The sequence below is a fragment of the Alligator mississippiensis genome, chromosome 1 (genome assembly GCF_030867095.1).
Source record: "Alligator mississippiensis isolate rAllMis1 chromosome 1, rAllMis1, whole genome shotgun sequence".
Classification (NCBI taxonomy): Eukaryota; Metazoa; Chordata; order Crocodylia; family Alligatoridae; genus Alligator; species Alligator mississippiensis.
The window spans coordinates 408689760-408705656 of record NC_081824.1 but is presented as its reverse complement, the minus strand read 5'-3'; the positions used below and the strand labels follow the sequence as shown (position 1 = coordinate 408705656).

The window sequence follows — 15897 nt, the reverse complement described above, 5'->3', positions numbered from 1 at the left end:
CGCACAGCCAGGAATGCAGCCCGGCAGCTTGGAAAGCAGCGTCTGGCTGGTAAATCTGTGGAGGGAAAGGGGCATGGGCAGGGGTGCAGATCGAGGCCCCCACAGTGAGGAAGGGAATGGGGCTGGGCCAGGGACAGGCAGGTGCTTCCCAGCTGGGGTGGGGCATGGGACAGCCATAGGTGGCTCACCTGAGAGGGCTTAGTTGGGGTGGGGGGTAGATCCCACCTCTGTGTGCACCCTGCGGGAGGCAAAGTGGTGGTCACATGCCCCTTGGATTTGTGAGCAAGGTAAAGGCGGGCTGCCCACTGCCGCCTTGTGGCCAGGGGCTGTGGCAACCTTTTCCCAACAGGGGGGCTGGGCTGGGGCTGCACTCAGGTTAGGTGATGGCAATACTGGGAAGGGTGGCTATGGGGCAGACTACGGACCCCTCCCTCCCAACATTGCCACTGCCTGCTCTGCCCACCTCAAGCACAGCACCGACCCAGTCCCCCTGCCAGGAAGATGCCAGTGCAGCCCCTGGCCCTGAGCCCTAGTCCACCCTTGCCCCGCACACAAATCTGGGGGCACATGCCCTCTGTGCCTCCCCCGGGGTGTGCACAGTTGCAAGAGCTGCCCTCCCTCCCCGTGCCCCCCCCTCCACAAGCCACCCATGGCTCCATCTTGTGCCCCGCCCTGGCAGGACAGCACCTGCCTGCCCCTGCCCCACTCCCTCCCTCACCGTGGGGGCCTTGATCTGCCCCCCCCAGCCCCTTCTTGTCCCCTCCCCTTTTTCCTCCCCCCCCCAGACTTATAGGCTGCATGCTGCTTTATAAGCTGCTGTGCTGCATATCAGTTATTAGATAGGTACTGGCCAGTAGGGCTGGTTAATAAAATCTTTATCAGTGCACCCCTAGTTAACATTGCAAGTTGTTTAGCATTAACTGGAAGTGATTCCGTATATATAGCAAAATGTTACCAAACACTGCAAAAAGTGCATGTTATAGCCCACGACATTCGGAGTCTCTTTGTTATGCACTGGTAAGCTACTTACCTGCAATAAGTGCTATTGGAAGGTACAGCTTTACCCCTTTCCACCCAAACTCTTACTTTTATATTCACCTGCCTTCTACATACAGATGTTTTGTTTGTCAAGTTTCAAGTTGCTCAATCTCCTCCTCCTCTCTAACAAAACCACCATGGGTTTCAAAGCATGTGATGAATCAGAGCTTTTCTCTATCAATTTTATCTGTGGCCCCCAAATACCTATTTAAAATCAGCAAACACACATATCTCCAGTCTCTCAAGGGTAAGCGGATATTCATTTACCAGTATGTCGGACAACTTTCCTTCAGAGAACAATAGATTAACTGATTTTCTTATTATAGGAAGGCAAGTATCCTATTATGGATACACTTGACAATTAGAGAGCTAAAGGAACGTTTCTGACAGACATGAAATTCACACCCCCAAGGAAAACAGGAAAGTACACATGCACACATACGTGCACATACACACACAAAATATACAAATCTCCATCTGTACCATGTGAGAAAATTATCACCAGCTGAAATGCTGTTGGTGATGGTTTCTGTGATTCATCTGTAGAGAAGGATCAATAGGAAGGATCTTTAGGAAAAGAACTCCCCCCGACCCTCCAACCCACCCAGATTATCTAAGAATTATGTGTTTTTGTTTGTATGTACAGGGCTTATACTTGTGATAGCAAATGAAACAGTAAGGCATTTCATCCATGTTTAATTTTTCCTGGTCTAAGGGTCAAAATGGGATTCCTGACTCTTCGACTGACTGTGGGATTTGAAGCAATTCACCCAAGAGACATGGGTCCCAGCTCCCCCATCTGGAAATTCCATTTGGAAAAATCCAAAGTGTAAAACCATTTGGAATCACTAAGATAATACCACCAAATAAAGTGTGAGGTATGAATATTCAAGTTATTGAAAAATAATAGGCTTAAGGTATAGATTACAATCGTGAATAAAATACCATGCATTAACATTTCTGAAATGTAATGCTTTCCATTCAAGAAGACAATTTGCCCTGGAAAGGACAGTTAAAAGGGAAAGAGCAGCAGCATGAAATAATTCTTGTAAAAATGATAGTAAGGATATAGGATGATATGCAGACTTTGCACACAGTTTACATATAATTTTTTGCAATCACCAAAAAGGGAAATCTTCATTGTGGATCATTTGTACTTGACAGATTACTGTACCATTTTGTTTTCCAGTCATCTACCTAAGGCAAGAAAAGTGTCATATAAAAAATGGATATAAATTCCTTGTTTTATATTAAATGTAAGGTAGTACAAATTTAACAGATTAAACTGTCTTCACCTTTGAAAAGGCAAGTTCAATTTCTGGTTAGGTTAGAAAGAAATGCATCCTATTTCTGCAAACAGGCTCCTAATTTTCATGATTTTTGATAGGTGATCATTGCTAAATATTTTTTTCAGGGATGATGAAGAAGAAAGGATCATATTGTACTGTTTTTACATCATCAACTCTTTCACCAACCTTAGCCAAGGGTCATCAAATTCATGCTTTAATTAGCTGTGGACAGGGGTGGTGCTAGCCTCTTCCTGGTGAGGGGCAGGGGGCTAAGGTGGGCTACACAGAAAACTGTGGGGGCTGCACTGCAGGCAGGAGTGGGGCGGGCAGCAGTGGACTGGAGGGGAGGGGCAGTGCTGGAAGGGGTGGCTACAGGAAAGCTAAGACAAATTTTGGCGTGCCTATAGATGCCCCCCCCCCCCCCAAACCCCCCCCAGTGCTGCCCCTGGTTGTGGATGGCAAGATTTTAATTTCCATTCTATTCTGAAGTGACTATAATTTGAACTAAATTTGGACTAAAACATCAGATCCTCAATTGCAACACAGCTCTGGCAGTCCCTCGGTTAAGTACTGCTGCACTCAAGAAAACCCCCCAAAACAAAACAAAGGAAAAACATCCACTCCTATAAATAAATGTGAAGAAATTTTTACTGTGGAAGTTCACCCAAATCTTTATGCTGGGAAGAAACCATACATGCTAGAAACTGTCTAGGGACTCCCAACTACTTACTACTGCAAAAATGTTTGCAGGGATACTTTTGCTCTAACTTTTGTCCTAAGGGAGGCATTTACGACAGAGGCATACTGGAAATCATTTGCAGAAATGCAGAGCTCTAAGACAAGTGTATGTTAATTACCTTAAGTACTGTATCATTTATCCCCAATTCTTATCTGCTTAATAAAGCTTCCATCTGACCAAAATTGGGCTTGTCCCATGGATTTTTCAAAGTTGATAGCTTTGCCAGTATTTGAAGGAAAACAATAGCACATTTTTTTGAAAGATGGTTCAACACCAGGATGCCCTTTCAGCCCTTCTCTCCTTATGCCCCTTTCCCCTCACCCGTAAATTCACTGTATAGTTATAGCAAGACAGATGCAAGAACTCCAGATATTAAAAAACAGGTAAGAAGAACCAAATCAAAGTTCTTATAATATTTCTCTTCTTGTAGCAACTTTCAAATAAGTATTGTAAATGTTTTTATAATAAACACTTATAAAGCCAGAACTACTGCAACAACCTGGCTTGTTTAAACAGACGCTATTTTTTACAGTTTTATATCACTAGTGACTACTGATACATTGAGCATATGGTACTTTTTATCCTCCTAAGGGCAAAGTGGGGGATTTAGATTAGCAGCACTGCAATAATTCATCCTGCCTTCACCTATTCATACCTCCTCCAAAAATGTATATATAGCACAGTAGCTGCCAACCAGACTATTTTGGCAAAGCATCTCTCAGCTGGGATGCCATGGTTTCTTACCTCAACCTATGGCTTCCCAGATTATAGGAGAATCATCTGGGAACATGATTCTCTAAGGGAGTTTTCTTGAAGAGCAGAGAGAGAACTCAAGTTCAGCATGAGCCAACTTGCTGCAACTTCTGTAACACTGCTGCTCCATGTTTTGTTGCCCACCACACCTCAAAAGCAGCAAGTGATCTTGGGGATGGTGGGGAAGCGGGAGGATTAAGACTCCCTCCTTCAACTAAAATCAAGCATATGGGGTCAGTGAAAGAGCATTATAAAGAGGCAAAAGAGGCAGAGTGCTGATAGACCTTTGCCACCATTTGGAGGTGTACTCCATTTTAGACAACTCCCACAGAGACCATTAGGTGGGAGCCAGACCCACTAACTAGGGCAGAGAAAAACTGCAGGTGTCAGAGATTCCTCAGTCTGGTGAGTTACCTCTGATCCATTTTGGTGCTAGACAGAGAAGGAGAAAGCAGGTCTTATGCAGCAGGTTACCCCAGGTGGAGTAGGGAAGACTGGGGCCAGTGCTGGGCTGGCCCCAACAGCCTTACCTGGGGTCCTGGGGGCTTCCAGGGGCTGCAGCAGCAGCAATCCTGCTGCTCAGAGCCTGACTGGCAGCCAGAGCGTGGCTCCAGCTAGCCCAGCTCCGGTTTTGAGTGCTGCCCCCTCATGCACTGCTCCACTTTTTTTGTGTGCACAGATTTTTTGATCCCTGGATATCCAGGGGTCCAACCCCCACCACTACCCTGCATTGCTCCCCTGCAGTGTGGAGAACAGCTTCAGCTGTTGGCAATGCTCATTTGGACATGGCCGTAGAGGGTTTTCCTTATGCTGGGATTGTTGATAATGTTTCCTTTTGACAAAAAAAGAGAAAGGTGGGCAACAAACACAAGTTGTTTTCTGTAACAAAGGCAAGGTGAGCAGTTAATCCACTGCAGATAGTCTGCAAAACAGAGCAGAGCAACTGCAGATAGCTGGTGGGTAATCCAAGACAGATCAACAGTCAGTCATTCTCAATGATCTCTCTCAATTCAGAATTTATATCAGACTGGTCTGCAAGACAGACTTAGTGCTGAACAAAATTATTCAAATATGACGACATAATGCAAACAGCACAAACTGAGCTTGGCCAGAAAGACTGCCTGGCTCATTATGAGCACTTATACTGGAAAACAACATATATCCTGGCAAAAAAACATGATATCTTCTCCCCCTCCATTCTTGTCTCATAGACAGTGACCTCTCAATTAGCTGCATCTGGTGATTTTAAATCTGCATCCATGTTTCTAGAAATTATTAGACAGATGTGTAGGTAAAGGCTGGTCACATGATAGGCTCCATGGCTTTCTTTTAGCAATTTGAGGCTATCACCCTTTTGAGTTGTACCAAATGTAGCTGATTCAGCATTTATCTAAGCAACAGAGATAATAAGTTTATGATCATTTTGCTGAAGAAATCTAGCTTGGTTAAGTATCAGACTTTTGATTACACAATCAAATTGATCCTTGCACAAAGCCAAAAAGACTCCCTGTGCGTGGGGTAATTCTTAGTCCACTTTCACAATTTTTATATGTTGAGATATGCTTCTTTCTAGAGGGTTCAATTTTTTATATATCATTTTGACAAAATAAGGCCTAAGGAACATTCAAATTCCTATATAACTTTGAATTATTTGATATCTATTCAGAGGAGTCAAAATATCTTCTGGAGTGTACTGTCTGCATGGTTCTCTGTTTATTGGCCATTGTGCATTGGGTGTTTGTGAGGCTTTGGGAAGCATGGGATACGAAGAGGCTCAGGGTAGGGTAAAACAAGAATATATCATGTCATCACCTCCTTATAAGAAAGAATTTGGAACTATGGTAGCTATTTTTGCAACACTTCAATAGTATATCTGCATGAAACATTGCCTAGATCTCCAGTAGTGTTCAGACTCGACAGACTCAGTGGCTTGGGCTTTAGAGTTAAATGTTTGCAATTTATACAATATCCTATTTCCTATCTTATGCAATAAGAGCTGCAGTTTGTTGCATGCAGATTGCTCAAAACACATTATCAAGAGGGCATTACTTGTGTTCCAGGAAAAAGTAATTTAACAAATCCCCAAGGATAGTATCTCTATTACATAAAACGGATACACTTAAGTGTTCCTGAAAAAGACAGGCAAGCTCAAATAGCACCACTTCAAACTGCAAAGTAATAACCATCTGCCTACTTAATATTTTCAGCAAACTAGTTTTTCTTTCTGCAAAAATTAGATCCCATTTAATCAAACCTGAACAGGGAACTGTTTTTAGATTTTGTAGAAAATGATCGCAGATAGAAACCTTGTGGGGGGGGGGGGGAGGGGAAGGGGGGCTGGTTGTTGTTTGGTTTTTGACACAATCATAAATAGAACAATAAGGGACCAAAAAAGTTGTTAAGATGGGCTATTTACCTGACAAACAAGTATGTAAAGGGTAGTCTATCAAACTGTTTCTCTCTCCCTCCCCCTTCACCCCAAATAGCTATTGACATACAGTGCTCATATAGCCAAAATGAACTTTTAGTGCTCACCAGATATATTTAAAATCATCATCACTGGTCTAATAAATTGCTTATGGATATTTCACTTCACACCCAGATCTTATTTAATAAACCCAAGTAAAACAGAGATTTTGTTAACAAATATAACACACTGGTGTCACTAAACCTGCTGACAGACTATCATTCTATATGACACGCAAGAGAATAAAATCTTCAACTGCACTGATATACTTGACTACAGATACAGTCCTGCAGATAAGGAGTTCAGGCCACAGGAAAGTGCATATTAGTTTATTGCAAATATGCCCAGTATAAGCCAAGCTACAAGCATATAAAAGGAGCAAGAAAAGAGGAAAGGTTTATTTTGTTTCTGTCAAAGAAAATACTCAAGAGCAGAAAAGTAGCACAAAGGAAATACCTTAAGGTCTCGCCTTTCCAGGTGTAAAAGCTCAGAGCCTCGGATGTCATGGCTGATGAAGATTTCTTTGTACTCTCCCAAACTGAGCAGATCCAGCCAAGCAGCAACTTCATCTGTGCCCCATTTTTGAACTACCAAAGTTAAGAGCAAAACCCCCTTAATTTCTACATGCTCAAATGCATTACAAGCAAAGGTTAGGCCAAAGAGAGTGGAAGACAGAGTAGAACTGCCGTGCCAGCAAAAGGAAAGGTTAAAGGTGGTGTTTCCACAAAAAAAGGGTTTCCATTTTACATGCAGGTTACAAGTTAGCAATAAATGTGAGAAGGTATCTATGCAAAGTTGGGGATCTTTGCTTTGCAGCCGTGCTTTCAGCTTTACTCCAGTCTCCTCAATAAAGCTATCAAAATGAATATACTTCAACAGATGCACTTTTAACCATGTGAGGATCAGCAATACTAGGTCTAAGTTTGTTCTGCTGTTACTAACAGCAATTTATCAGTTGTAGGCAGGAAAAAACCCTTCCCATTCTAACTAGAATATAAAAATCAGCATATAAAATGTATATTTCAATAATAACTACTGCACCATGCAAATCTAATCTTAGAAATGTCTCTAGTTAATACATAATTAACACAACAAACATTATGTTAGCCAAAACAGTTACACAGGTCATTAATAAGCTCTCTGTAAAACATTGTTCTCTAAGGTTAGTTGCCCACATTAATTTTAATAGACCACATTTATAGGAGGGAAATTAGGCTGTATTATTATTATTTCTTTAACACTTTGTGTATTCTAATTCTGCTAATTAGCTTCAGACTGAGGTATTCTAATGTGACACGATTTAAGTTTTAAAACATCGATGAGCTGAGAAGTTAAATTCAAATTTGCAAGCTTCATCTTGCTATACTATCCAAACAAGTTGCTGGATCAGAGATATGGATCCAGTCAGTTTTAGAACTACCGTTCAGCCACTTATCTTTCAGGGCATAATGCTAAGGCTGTATGTTCGTAGATGCAATGAGGAGAGAGGAGTTTGTTCAACTTCTACTGTCTAAGAGAACAGGACCAGCTATCACAGAGTTATGCTTGAGGTGCATAATTAGCTGATGTGAAAACAAAGCTAGAATATTAAAGGATAACTGAGAATTAATTAAATAGGGCAATAAAAGCTACTGTGTAGCCAGTGAAACTAAGTCAGGGCTTGGTGAGGAAACAGAACTTGCATGGGTCTTTGTGTTGCTAAGGGTTTGCTAAATATACCCAGACAAACGCATAGGGACTCTAAACCAAAAAGCAGACAGAAATAACAATAGCTAGTTTTGGGGTTGTTTTTTTAAAATTATTATTATTCAAGTAACAGTTCAGGTTGGGGGAAGGAGTGGGGGGAATCCTGATTCAGACCTGAAAAATGTATTGAGTGAACAGGTGAACTCCTATTCACCTGCATTCACCTAGACGGGGCCAGGTATAATGCATTATTTCAGCTTTTTATGAAAGATGCTTGTCCCCAGAAGTTATTTGTCTTTCAATGTCAAAACACATACCAGGCTGAGAGCTGGTCTTATGCTTTTGGACCTTTTCCTTTTTAAACTTTGGCACTATGCGAAATACTGTACTTCTGTTGTTTCTTTTAGCATAATCCAGAGGGGGATCCTGAATAAAAGAAAAGAAATAACTACCTTTAAGTAAAAAAACAACAAAAGTTCAATTACATATTTGAAAAGGTAAATTACATTTATAATTACTCTCAAAATCTGGTCCAAAATCTAATTTAGTACAGAATTGTGTCCGGCTCCATCAAAACATATGGGATACCTGAAGGCTTCTTCTATTAAATAACTGCTGACACTTTAATTTCTTACATAACAAAAAAGGAAAACTGGAAAAAATATTAATCTGACCCACCTCATCGTCATTTGATTGGAAAACATAATAAAGCCATGGAATCTCAGTGAGTTTTCTTAACTCAATCTCTACACTGTGCAAAGCATCAGACAGCAGTTCTTCATGGTAGGATTCCAATTGCTGTTTTTGAAGCAGCCAGGGGAAAAAAGAAATACAATTTATTAGCTTTGTTAATGCAAGAAATGTTAACTACTTTATAAACTATACACTGCTGCCTAATACCAAACATAAAGTAACAGGGAATTTCATACCAAACTTAACTTCCACAGCAAACATATCTAATTGTCCTAGGCCTTTGTACACGCAACAAAATTGGCCTTTTAAGCAGTTTACAATTGGCCCTTAAAGCAGTTTAAATGACCTTTTACACCACTTTAACGGCGCTGCTGTTTGCACACTCGACGGTGTATTCCGCTTTAAATGACTTTGTAACATAGCAAGATCAAACCCTTTGCGAGGTGTTTTAGTCTGCTGCCTAACAAAGTGCAATGGTGCATGGGGCACTAGAAGCTGACATCCTCAGGGAAGCTTGGGCTTGGCGGGCTTCCAGCACCCCATACACCGTCCCCACCACCTTCTCCCGCCACCAGCACACCCAGCCGCCCTCCTGCTCCGCCCCAGGGGCAAACCAGCCATTCCTGGGCAGTCCCAGGACGTGAGGTGGAAGGGATGGTGCAGGGGTGCTGGAGCTTACCTTTCTCCCCCGTGGCAAGAGGGCAGGGGTGCGGGGTTGCTGGTGGACAGAGCAGTCCCTGAGGTGTGGGGGACCCGGGTATTTCCCTCTGCAGCGGCAGCACCCACCAACTGGCACCTGGCCCAGGTGGTCCCGCAGCATGCCGCTGCCATGGAGAGAAGTACCGGGCCTTGTGCAGCTCAGGGGCTGTGAGACCTGGCAGCAGGTGGTGCAGGCAGGCTCAACTGAAGGGGGGGGGAGGGGGGGTGGGGAAGTGGCGAGAAGCCTGATCTTTTTTTTCCTCCTGGAGCTTGCCTGCCTGCCTGAGCTATGCTCAGCCCTGCAGTGCCCCCCCAGGACTGCCTGGGCCAGGTGCCAGTGGACGGGTGCCACCTGGGGGGTACCACCACCATGGAGGGAAGCACCAGGGTTCCCTGCAGCTCAGGGTCTGCTTGGCCCGCTGGCAGCTTACCTCCCCCACCATAGGAGAGACAGATAAGCTTTATGGATCAGGCCCCTAACCCTTGTGTATACGCGACAGGGGTTCAGTTTAGTTTAGTTCTCCCTAAATTGAAACGGTGGGTTTCAATTTCAAAAACTCACCATTTCAATTTAGGGAGAACTAAACCGAACTAAAACCCCATCGCACGAACAAGCACCTAGGAGACTATGTTTGAATAGATCTCAAATGACAGCAGCCTGTCTGACAGCTGAGCCTTATGGTGTGGACACAGCTATCAAATACTAGCATGACTTACCATACTCAACCACTTACAAAGGAACAGTTATCTCGTAACAAGAACACACAACATTAGGGATGTACAAAGAAACTTATAGACTAAGTTAGATTTCTCCACATTGATAGATACAAGAGCAAAGAAACTAGATTTATTGTAATAAATTTCCTTAATCTTGTGGCCTTGTACATTTACCTATCCAGAAGCTACAGGTGGGAAGGAAATGAACAAATAGTGCCAAGTGTAGGAACAACAATAAAGTTTGTGCTTTTAAATGTTTGTGTCATAGGTTCATAGCTGTATGCACTTGGCTTTACACTATGATGTTAAGTAAAGAGTGAGGGAAGGATTTAATAAACGAGAGTGATCTGGAAAAACCTCAGAGCAAAACGCAGAGTCCAACAAAATTGTAATAGCTTACAATGCGAGTAAACCCAAGTTCCTATTGTGAAAATTTCTTTATGTGATATGCAGCTCTTAACTGGTCAGGAAGGAGCAGTGGATTTGTTAGTACAAGTAGGATTCTCTCTTGCAGGCTCTTCCTAGATTTTATGCAACTTTCTCACTGTTTAAGAGACCGAAAAGGACTAGAAGGTAGACACCCCCTAATTCAAATTCAAGCTCTGATAGTGAATCACAGTCACTCTGCAATAAACAAAATGAGAAGAGTCATATTAATTTGAGTTAGCAATAATATACTAACAGCAGCATGGAAGTGTCTATGTGTACCGTTTGCCTTTTGCTAGGCAGCAGCTTTATTCTGCTTGGCAGAGTGGGACTAAATCTGCTGATATATTTCTCCCAAAACGACCTGGTTACTTTTTGCCAAAATATGTTCCCTAGCTCCACTAGTGAATTACCTCTGTCAATTAAATCAACTCCGTAGACTGATGGAGAGGAATCATAACTTGAACCATCCTATAGCTCGAAAGCCACAGAACCAATAGACAGGTGCCAATTATAAGGGTCACCAGTGAACAGTGTGGACAGTGAAGGCATCAATTTATGTCTGTCACAGGCTTGTCAGAGAAAGTGAAAGAATTGGAGGGGTGAAAAAAAAAGTAAAGATGAAAATTAAGAACGAAAGATCCACTTAAGGATTTGCTTCTTTGTGAGCGGACACACAAACCCGAGGATGGTACAGAATGGCAATGACAAGCAGCTTGAACACCACCAAGTTTCATCCATTTGTATGTCCACGGGTAGGACATAGTTTCAGCATTGGTTAAAGTACCAGACTACAAGTTTTATTTCAGATTCATGAATAAAATTCTAAGATTAATGTTTAATGAGAGTTATGGACATCTTTAATGTCAACATGCAGCATAATACACAAAATACATTGGTATCTAGTAATGACCCTGTTATTAAATACTGGTTTGCATAAATAGTCAAATAGGCCTTAACAAGACACTTTATATATATATATATATATATATATATATATATATATATAAAAATCAAAAATACCTCAAAAGAAAAAATGTGCACAAGAGTGGAAGTAAACTAAAACAACTCTTTGGCACATAAGCACTTCAGTGAAATTATTGCCCTTATTGACTGAGAAATGTAGAATTTCATTGAGTCTGATTTCATATTTAATTCATGTCATAGCATCCCCTGATAAACGATACCACTTAGTATTGCATTCCAATCATCTACTTAAAACTGTTCTGCCAAATCCTGTTCCTGAACAATGTTAAATCAAAATAATATATTTATATCTTTTTGTTAATTTGGTGAGTTTTCAGATTCCTATGTTTCTTTCCCCTATCTTCATTAAATTAATCTTGGGAGCATTGTCATCTTCTACAGTTAAATAAATTCGGAAATGTGCCTAACCTCTTAATAGTTTTAGAAGCCTGGAACAAATGCAGAAGGGGTACAGTGGCATGGTCCCACCCCACCACGGAAGCAGCAGCTGGGGACATTTTTTAAGTCCCTGAAACAAGCAAGAATTCCACCCCACCTTCCCCTCCATGCTCAGCAGTATGTCTCCTCCCTTCCAATTCCTCCATCTCTCCTACTGCAATCCCTGGCTAACTGAGGATAAGGGGAGCTCCAGAGTTGCTTCTGCCCCACTCCAGCTGGGCTGCATGGGGAGCACTTGTGCTCTGCAGGGAGTTGGGCTGTGGCTCAGCCAGGGACAGTGGCAGCAGCTTCCTCCCAATCCCTTTGGGTATTTTCTGCATCCAGGAGAGGGCTCAGGGAAAGGGAACCCCACAGCCACCACTGTCCCTAGATAAGCCCAGCTCCCCATGTAGCTGTTCCCCAAAGCCCCAGATGAAGCAAGACAGGAACACCTCTGGAGTTTCCCCCGCCCCTGGGTCAAGTGGGGACAGCAACAGCAGTGGGCAGGGAAATGGGAAGGAAACTTAAGTGCTGTTGAACATAGAGGGGATGCAGAGAGCTGGGAGGTCAGCAGGGGAGAAGGAGATTGTTAACTGACTCAGAATCTTAAAAAAAATACCCAACTGCTGCTCCTACAGTGTGGTCTGCCTGCCCTGGTGGTAGAGACAGAATGGGGAGGCTGGGAGCAAGGGTGGAAGCATCCCTGCGCCACTCACTGCTCTTGCATCCGCCTTTGCAAAATCCTGCATCTGCCTATGTTAGAAGCCAACTGCTGATCAGCCTTTAGGCAGCAATGACTTTCAGTCACCAAACAAAGTGCATTTGAACTGTTTATTTAGAACAGTATTTTCTGAAAAAGTCTTTATATTGATTCCCTTCAGACTCCAGTTCTCCTAAAGAAAGCATCCCATTTAGGATGCTTACAGATGTTAAAAAACCCCCACAAAACCCAAACACACTTATCATGCTTTGCCAAAAGGAGCAGCACGTTACTTAGACCCATGATGTATAGATCGGGCACTTCACAGTGGCTTTTTGGTGCTTTTATCTAATAGCTGATTCAATTAGCTATTAGATAAAAGAGCCAACCACCCCGCCACCCGCCACCCACCCCCTAAAGCTCCCAATCTATACAGACACTGGGCAAGCTGGATCCAACTAATGCAATGCCTCTTCTGGACATGCACTGCGCTCAGCACAGGAGTGCAATGAGTTTAAAGTGCCATTTTTTTTTTAACATTTGTAAGCAGTCTTAGTAACTACTATACAGTTTGGATAATATATTTTCTCCTGCATCCAAAAACTCAAAGCATCAATCAGATGCAACTATTCCTAAAGTGCCTTTTTAATGTCAATTGAGAGAAAAGAGGAACTCAATCTCTTTGTCTTATCAAAGCTAACAATTTTCTAATTGCGTTTCCAAAGGCCAATGCAGTATATTACATAACTTCACTATTTTTAGATCCATGATAAATGGTAAAAGAAGGAGGTCCCATAAGTTTTATTAATAAAGCTATACTGGATATTTACAAGACAATGCTTGGAAAAAGCAACTTCTTCATCCCATGCTACTGGTGAATGGAATAAGAGATGAAGCACAGGATTTTACACAAGATATTAATGAGTAAAAAAATTAAGTATTTATTTTATCTCCTTACCAAAGGAACCCTTCCTACTAGTAAAGATTCCGTTTCATTATGCAGTGCCTTCACATTGACAGCTATTTCAGTGGCAGTGTTTCTGGTAAGACTCTGGGAAATAGAAGCACAATAGTCAACTGAATGTAAAACTATAGTACTCATGCTATATAGTAAAACTTATAAGTACTCATGCTCAGTTTATGGTCTCAGACTTAACCAAATTCTCCAAAGCACGCCAAGTCAATGTCTCACTTCTGCATTGAGAACTAGACATCTAGATGACTCACTTTGAAGTTTTGGGAGTTTCACGCGTTTGCCTGAAGGCAAATAGGTCTGATCACTTTTTGTTTCAGCATTCAGAATAGACAGCAGAAAATGTATTGTATTTGTTGCTTAGTTTTCACTCTACAGACTTACTGAGTTCTTAGACATGCCTAAGGATCACACAGTTATCCAACTGTAAAAACAACGTATGGTCACCATGGCTGGCTCAGGACAACAGAGAAATTCAAGGTCTTTTCTAATGAAAACTGTTAATTAGGATGATTCACATGACACATGAACTGGTCAGCTACAATTAAACACACACTGATTAGTCGGCCCAGTTATCAGGATGATGAGCAGGGATCCTGGTTTTCTCCAATTTAAAAAAATCCCAAATTTTCAGTTAAAAAAAAGTTAACTCCAAATCCACATTTTTCCATGATTAAAATGAAACACCGCTACATATATCAGTGGTCTCCAACCTTTTTGGGTAGGACATCACTTTTTTAATTAAAAAGCAACCCAAGATCTACCCTGCACCCCCGCCCCACCCTGCAAGTCAATCTGTGGGGAGGGAAGAGGGGGCGGGGCTGATCAAGGCAGAGGGAGAAAAAAAATATTTGGGGGCACATCACCCCCAAAGAAGGTACGTTTGTGGGGGAAGGCAAAGGGCTGTGGGGGAGGCGGGTGAAAGGTCCCAGCAGTGAGGGAGGGAGTTGGGCACAAGCAGGAGCAGGGGCTGCGGGGAGTGGGCCTGGCCAGGCCGGATGGTGGGATAAGCAGAGGCCTGGAGGGTCCCCAGGCCTCCGCTTGTCTCCCACTACCCCCAGCCCCTGCACAGCTGAAGAGCCTGGCACCACCCTGGCCCCAGCCAGCTCGCCCCATGTGCAGATCCAGGGGCACGTGCCCCCCATGCCCTTCCAGGCTGTGTGCTCACCCCTCCCTTCGTCTCCCAGATGAGCCGCTTGCAGGGCTGGCCCCTGCTCCACTCGTCCCACTCACCTCTGCACGCAGCCCTCCCCACCACTGCTGCTGCCGCCAGAAGCCCGCAGCCGAGCTGCCTTGTGGCCCTACTGCTGCCTCACATGTGCAGGGGGCTAAGGCCCCCCCCTTCTATCACCAATGCCCCCACACCCCCTGCCACTGGGTGAGTGGGACCCTGGTGAGGGTCAGAGACTATGCAGCTTGTCCAGGCACGCAGGGGGGCTCCTGCCACTGCAAACACCATGGCAGAGGCTCAGGGGGCTCATATCCCCCCAATCTGTGCACAGGGCTCAGGGTACAAAGCCCAGCATGCAGTGGCAGCTGCCTCTGCCCCACACACAGATCGGGAGGGCACATGACCCCCAGGCCTCCACCAGGGTACGTGCTGCACGGACTCCCCCCTGTGCGCCTAGACCTGCTGCCCAGGCTCTGACCCTCGCCCGGTCCAGCCAAGGCCCTCATTCACCCCTGCCCCTGCCCCACTCCCTCCCTCACCACAGGACAGCAGGGTGTGGAAGGGGAATCGCCCCACTCACCCGGCCCAGCCCCGGTGGTAGGGGGCATGGCTCAGTCTAGCCATGTGCGTCCCGCTGCCATTCCACTGCTCCCAGACTGTGCCCTGCTGCTCCCAATTGCAGAGCCTCTGACAGTCAATCTCAGACTACAATCAACTGTCAGAGGCTCCACAATCAACTAGTCCAGGGGCAGGAAACATTTTTTGGCCAGAGTGCCAAAAGAACAACAACGTCTACCTTGAAAGGTGCCAGAGTGCTAACATGCCAGAGTCCGGAGCAGCTGTTTGCAGCCTCCCAGCTGCAGCCAGCCCACGGAGCCTGGTCTGCTTGCAGCAGGGCTTGCAGTCTCCCAGGCACATGCTGGGAGCAGCCTGGGCTCTGTGGGTGGCAGCAGCTGCTTAGAGCTTGGACTGGTAGTGGTGTGCCGAGCAAAATGGCCTTGCGTGCCATGCTCAGCATGCATGCCAGGGGTTGCTGACCCCTGGACTAGTCGATGGGGATCCACTGGTTGGTGACCACTTATATCTATATATAGATATATATCTATACATACACGCATATATATCTATTAGTGGCATTTAAA

At 44.0% G+C, this 15897-nt stretch overlaps 1 protein-coding gene across 4 annotated transcripts in view; it reads right to left on the bottom strand.

Annotated features, from left to right (window-relative positions):
- Positions 1-15897, bottom strand: part of DGKH (diacylglycerol kinase eta) — a 268186-nt gene that overhangs the window by 15843 nt on the left and 236446 nt on the right. For 2 of the 4 annotated variants that reach the window (XM_019500512.2, XM_059724728.1), the window contains 4 exons: positions 13570-13662; positions 8651-8770; positions 8290-8398; positions 6743-6873 (listed from right to left, as the gene is read on the bottom strand). In XM_019500512.2, coding sequence (XP_019356057.1) covers positions 6743-6873; positions 8290-8398; positions 8651-8770; positions 13570-13662 — 453 coding nt within the window. The remainder of the gene's footprint in view (positions 1-6742; positions 6874-8289; positions 8399-8650; positions 8771-13569; positions 13663-15897) is intronic. The other 2 variants (XM_019500513.2, XM_019500514.2) reach the window with 1 other exon arrangement.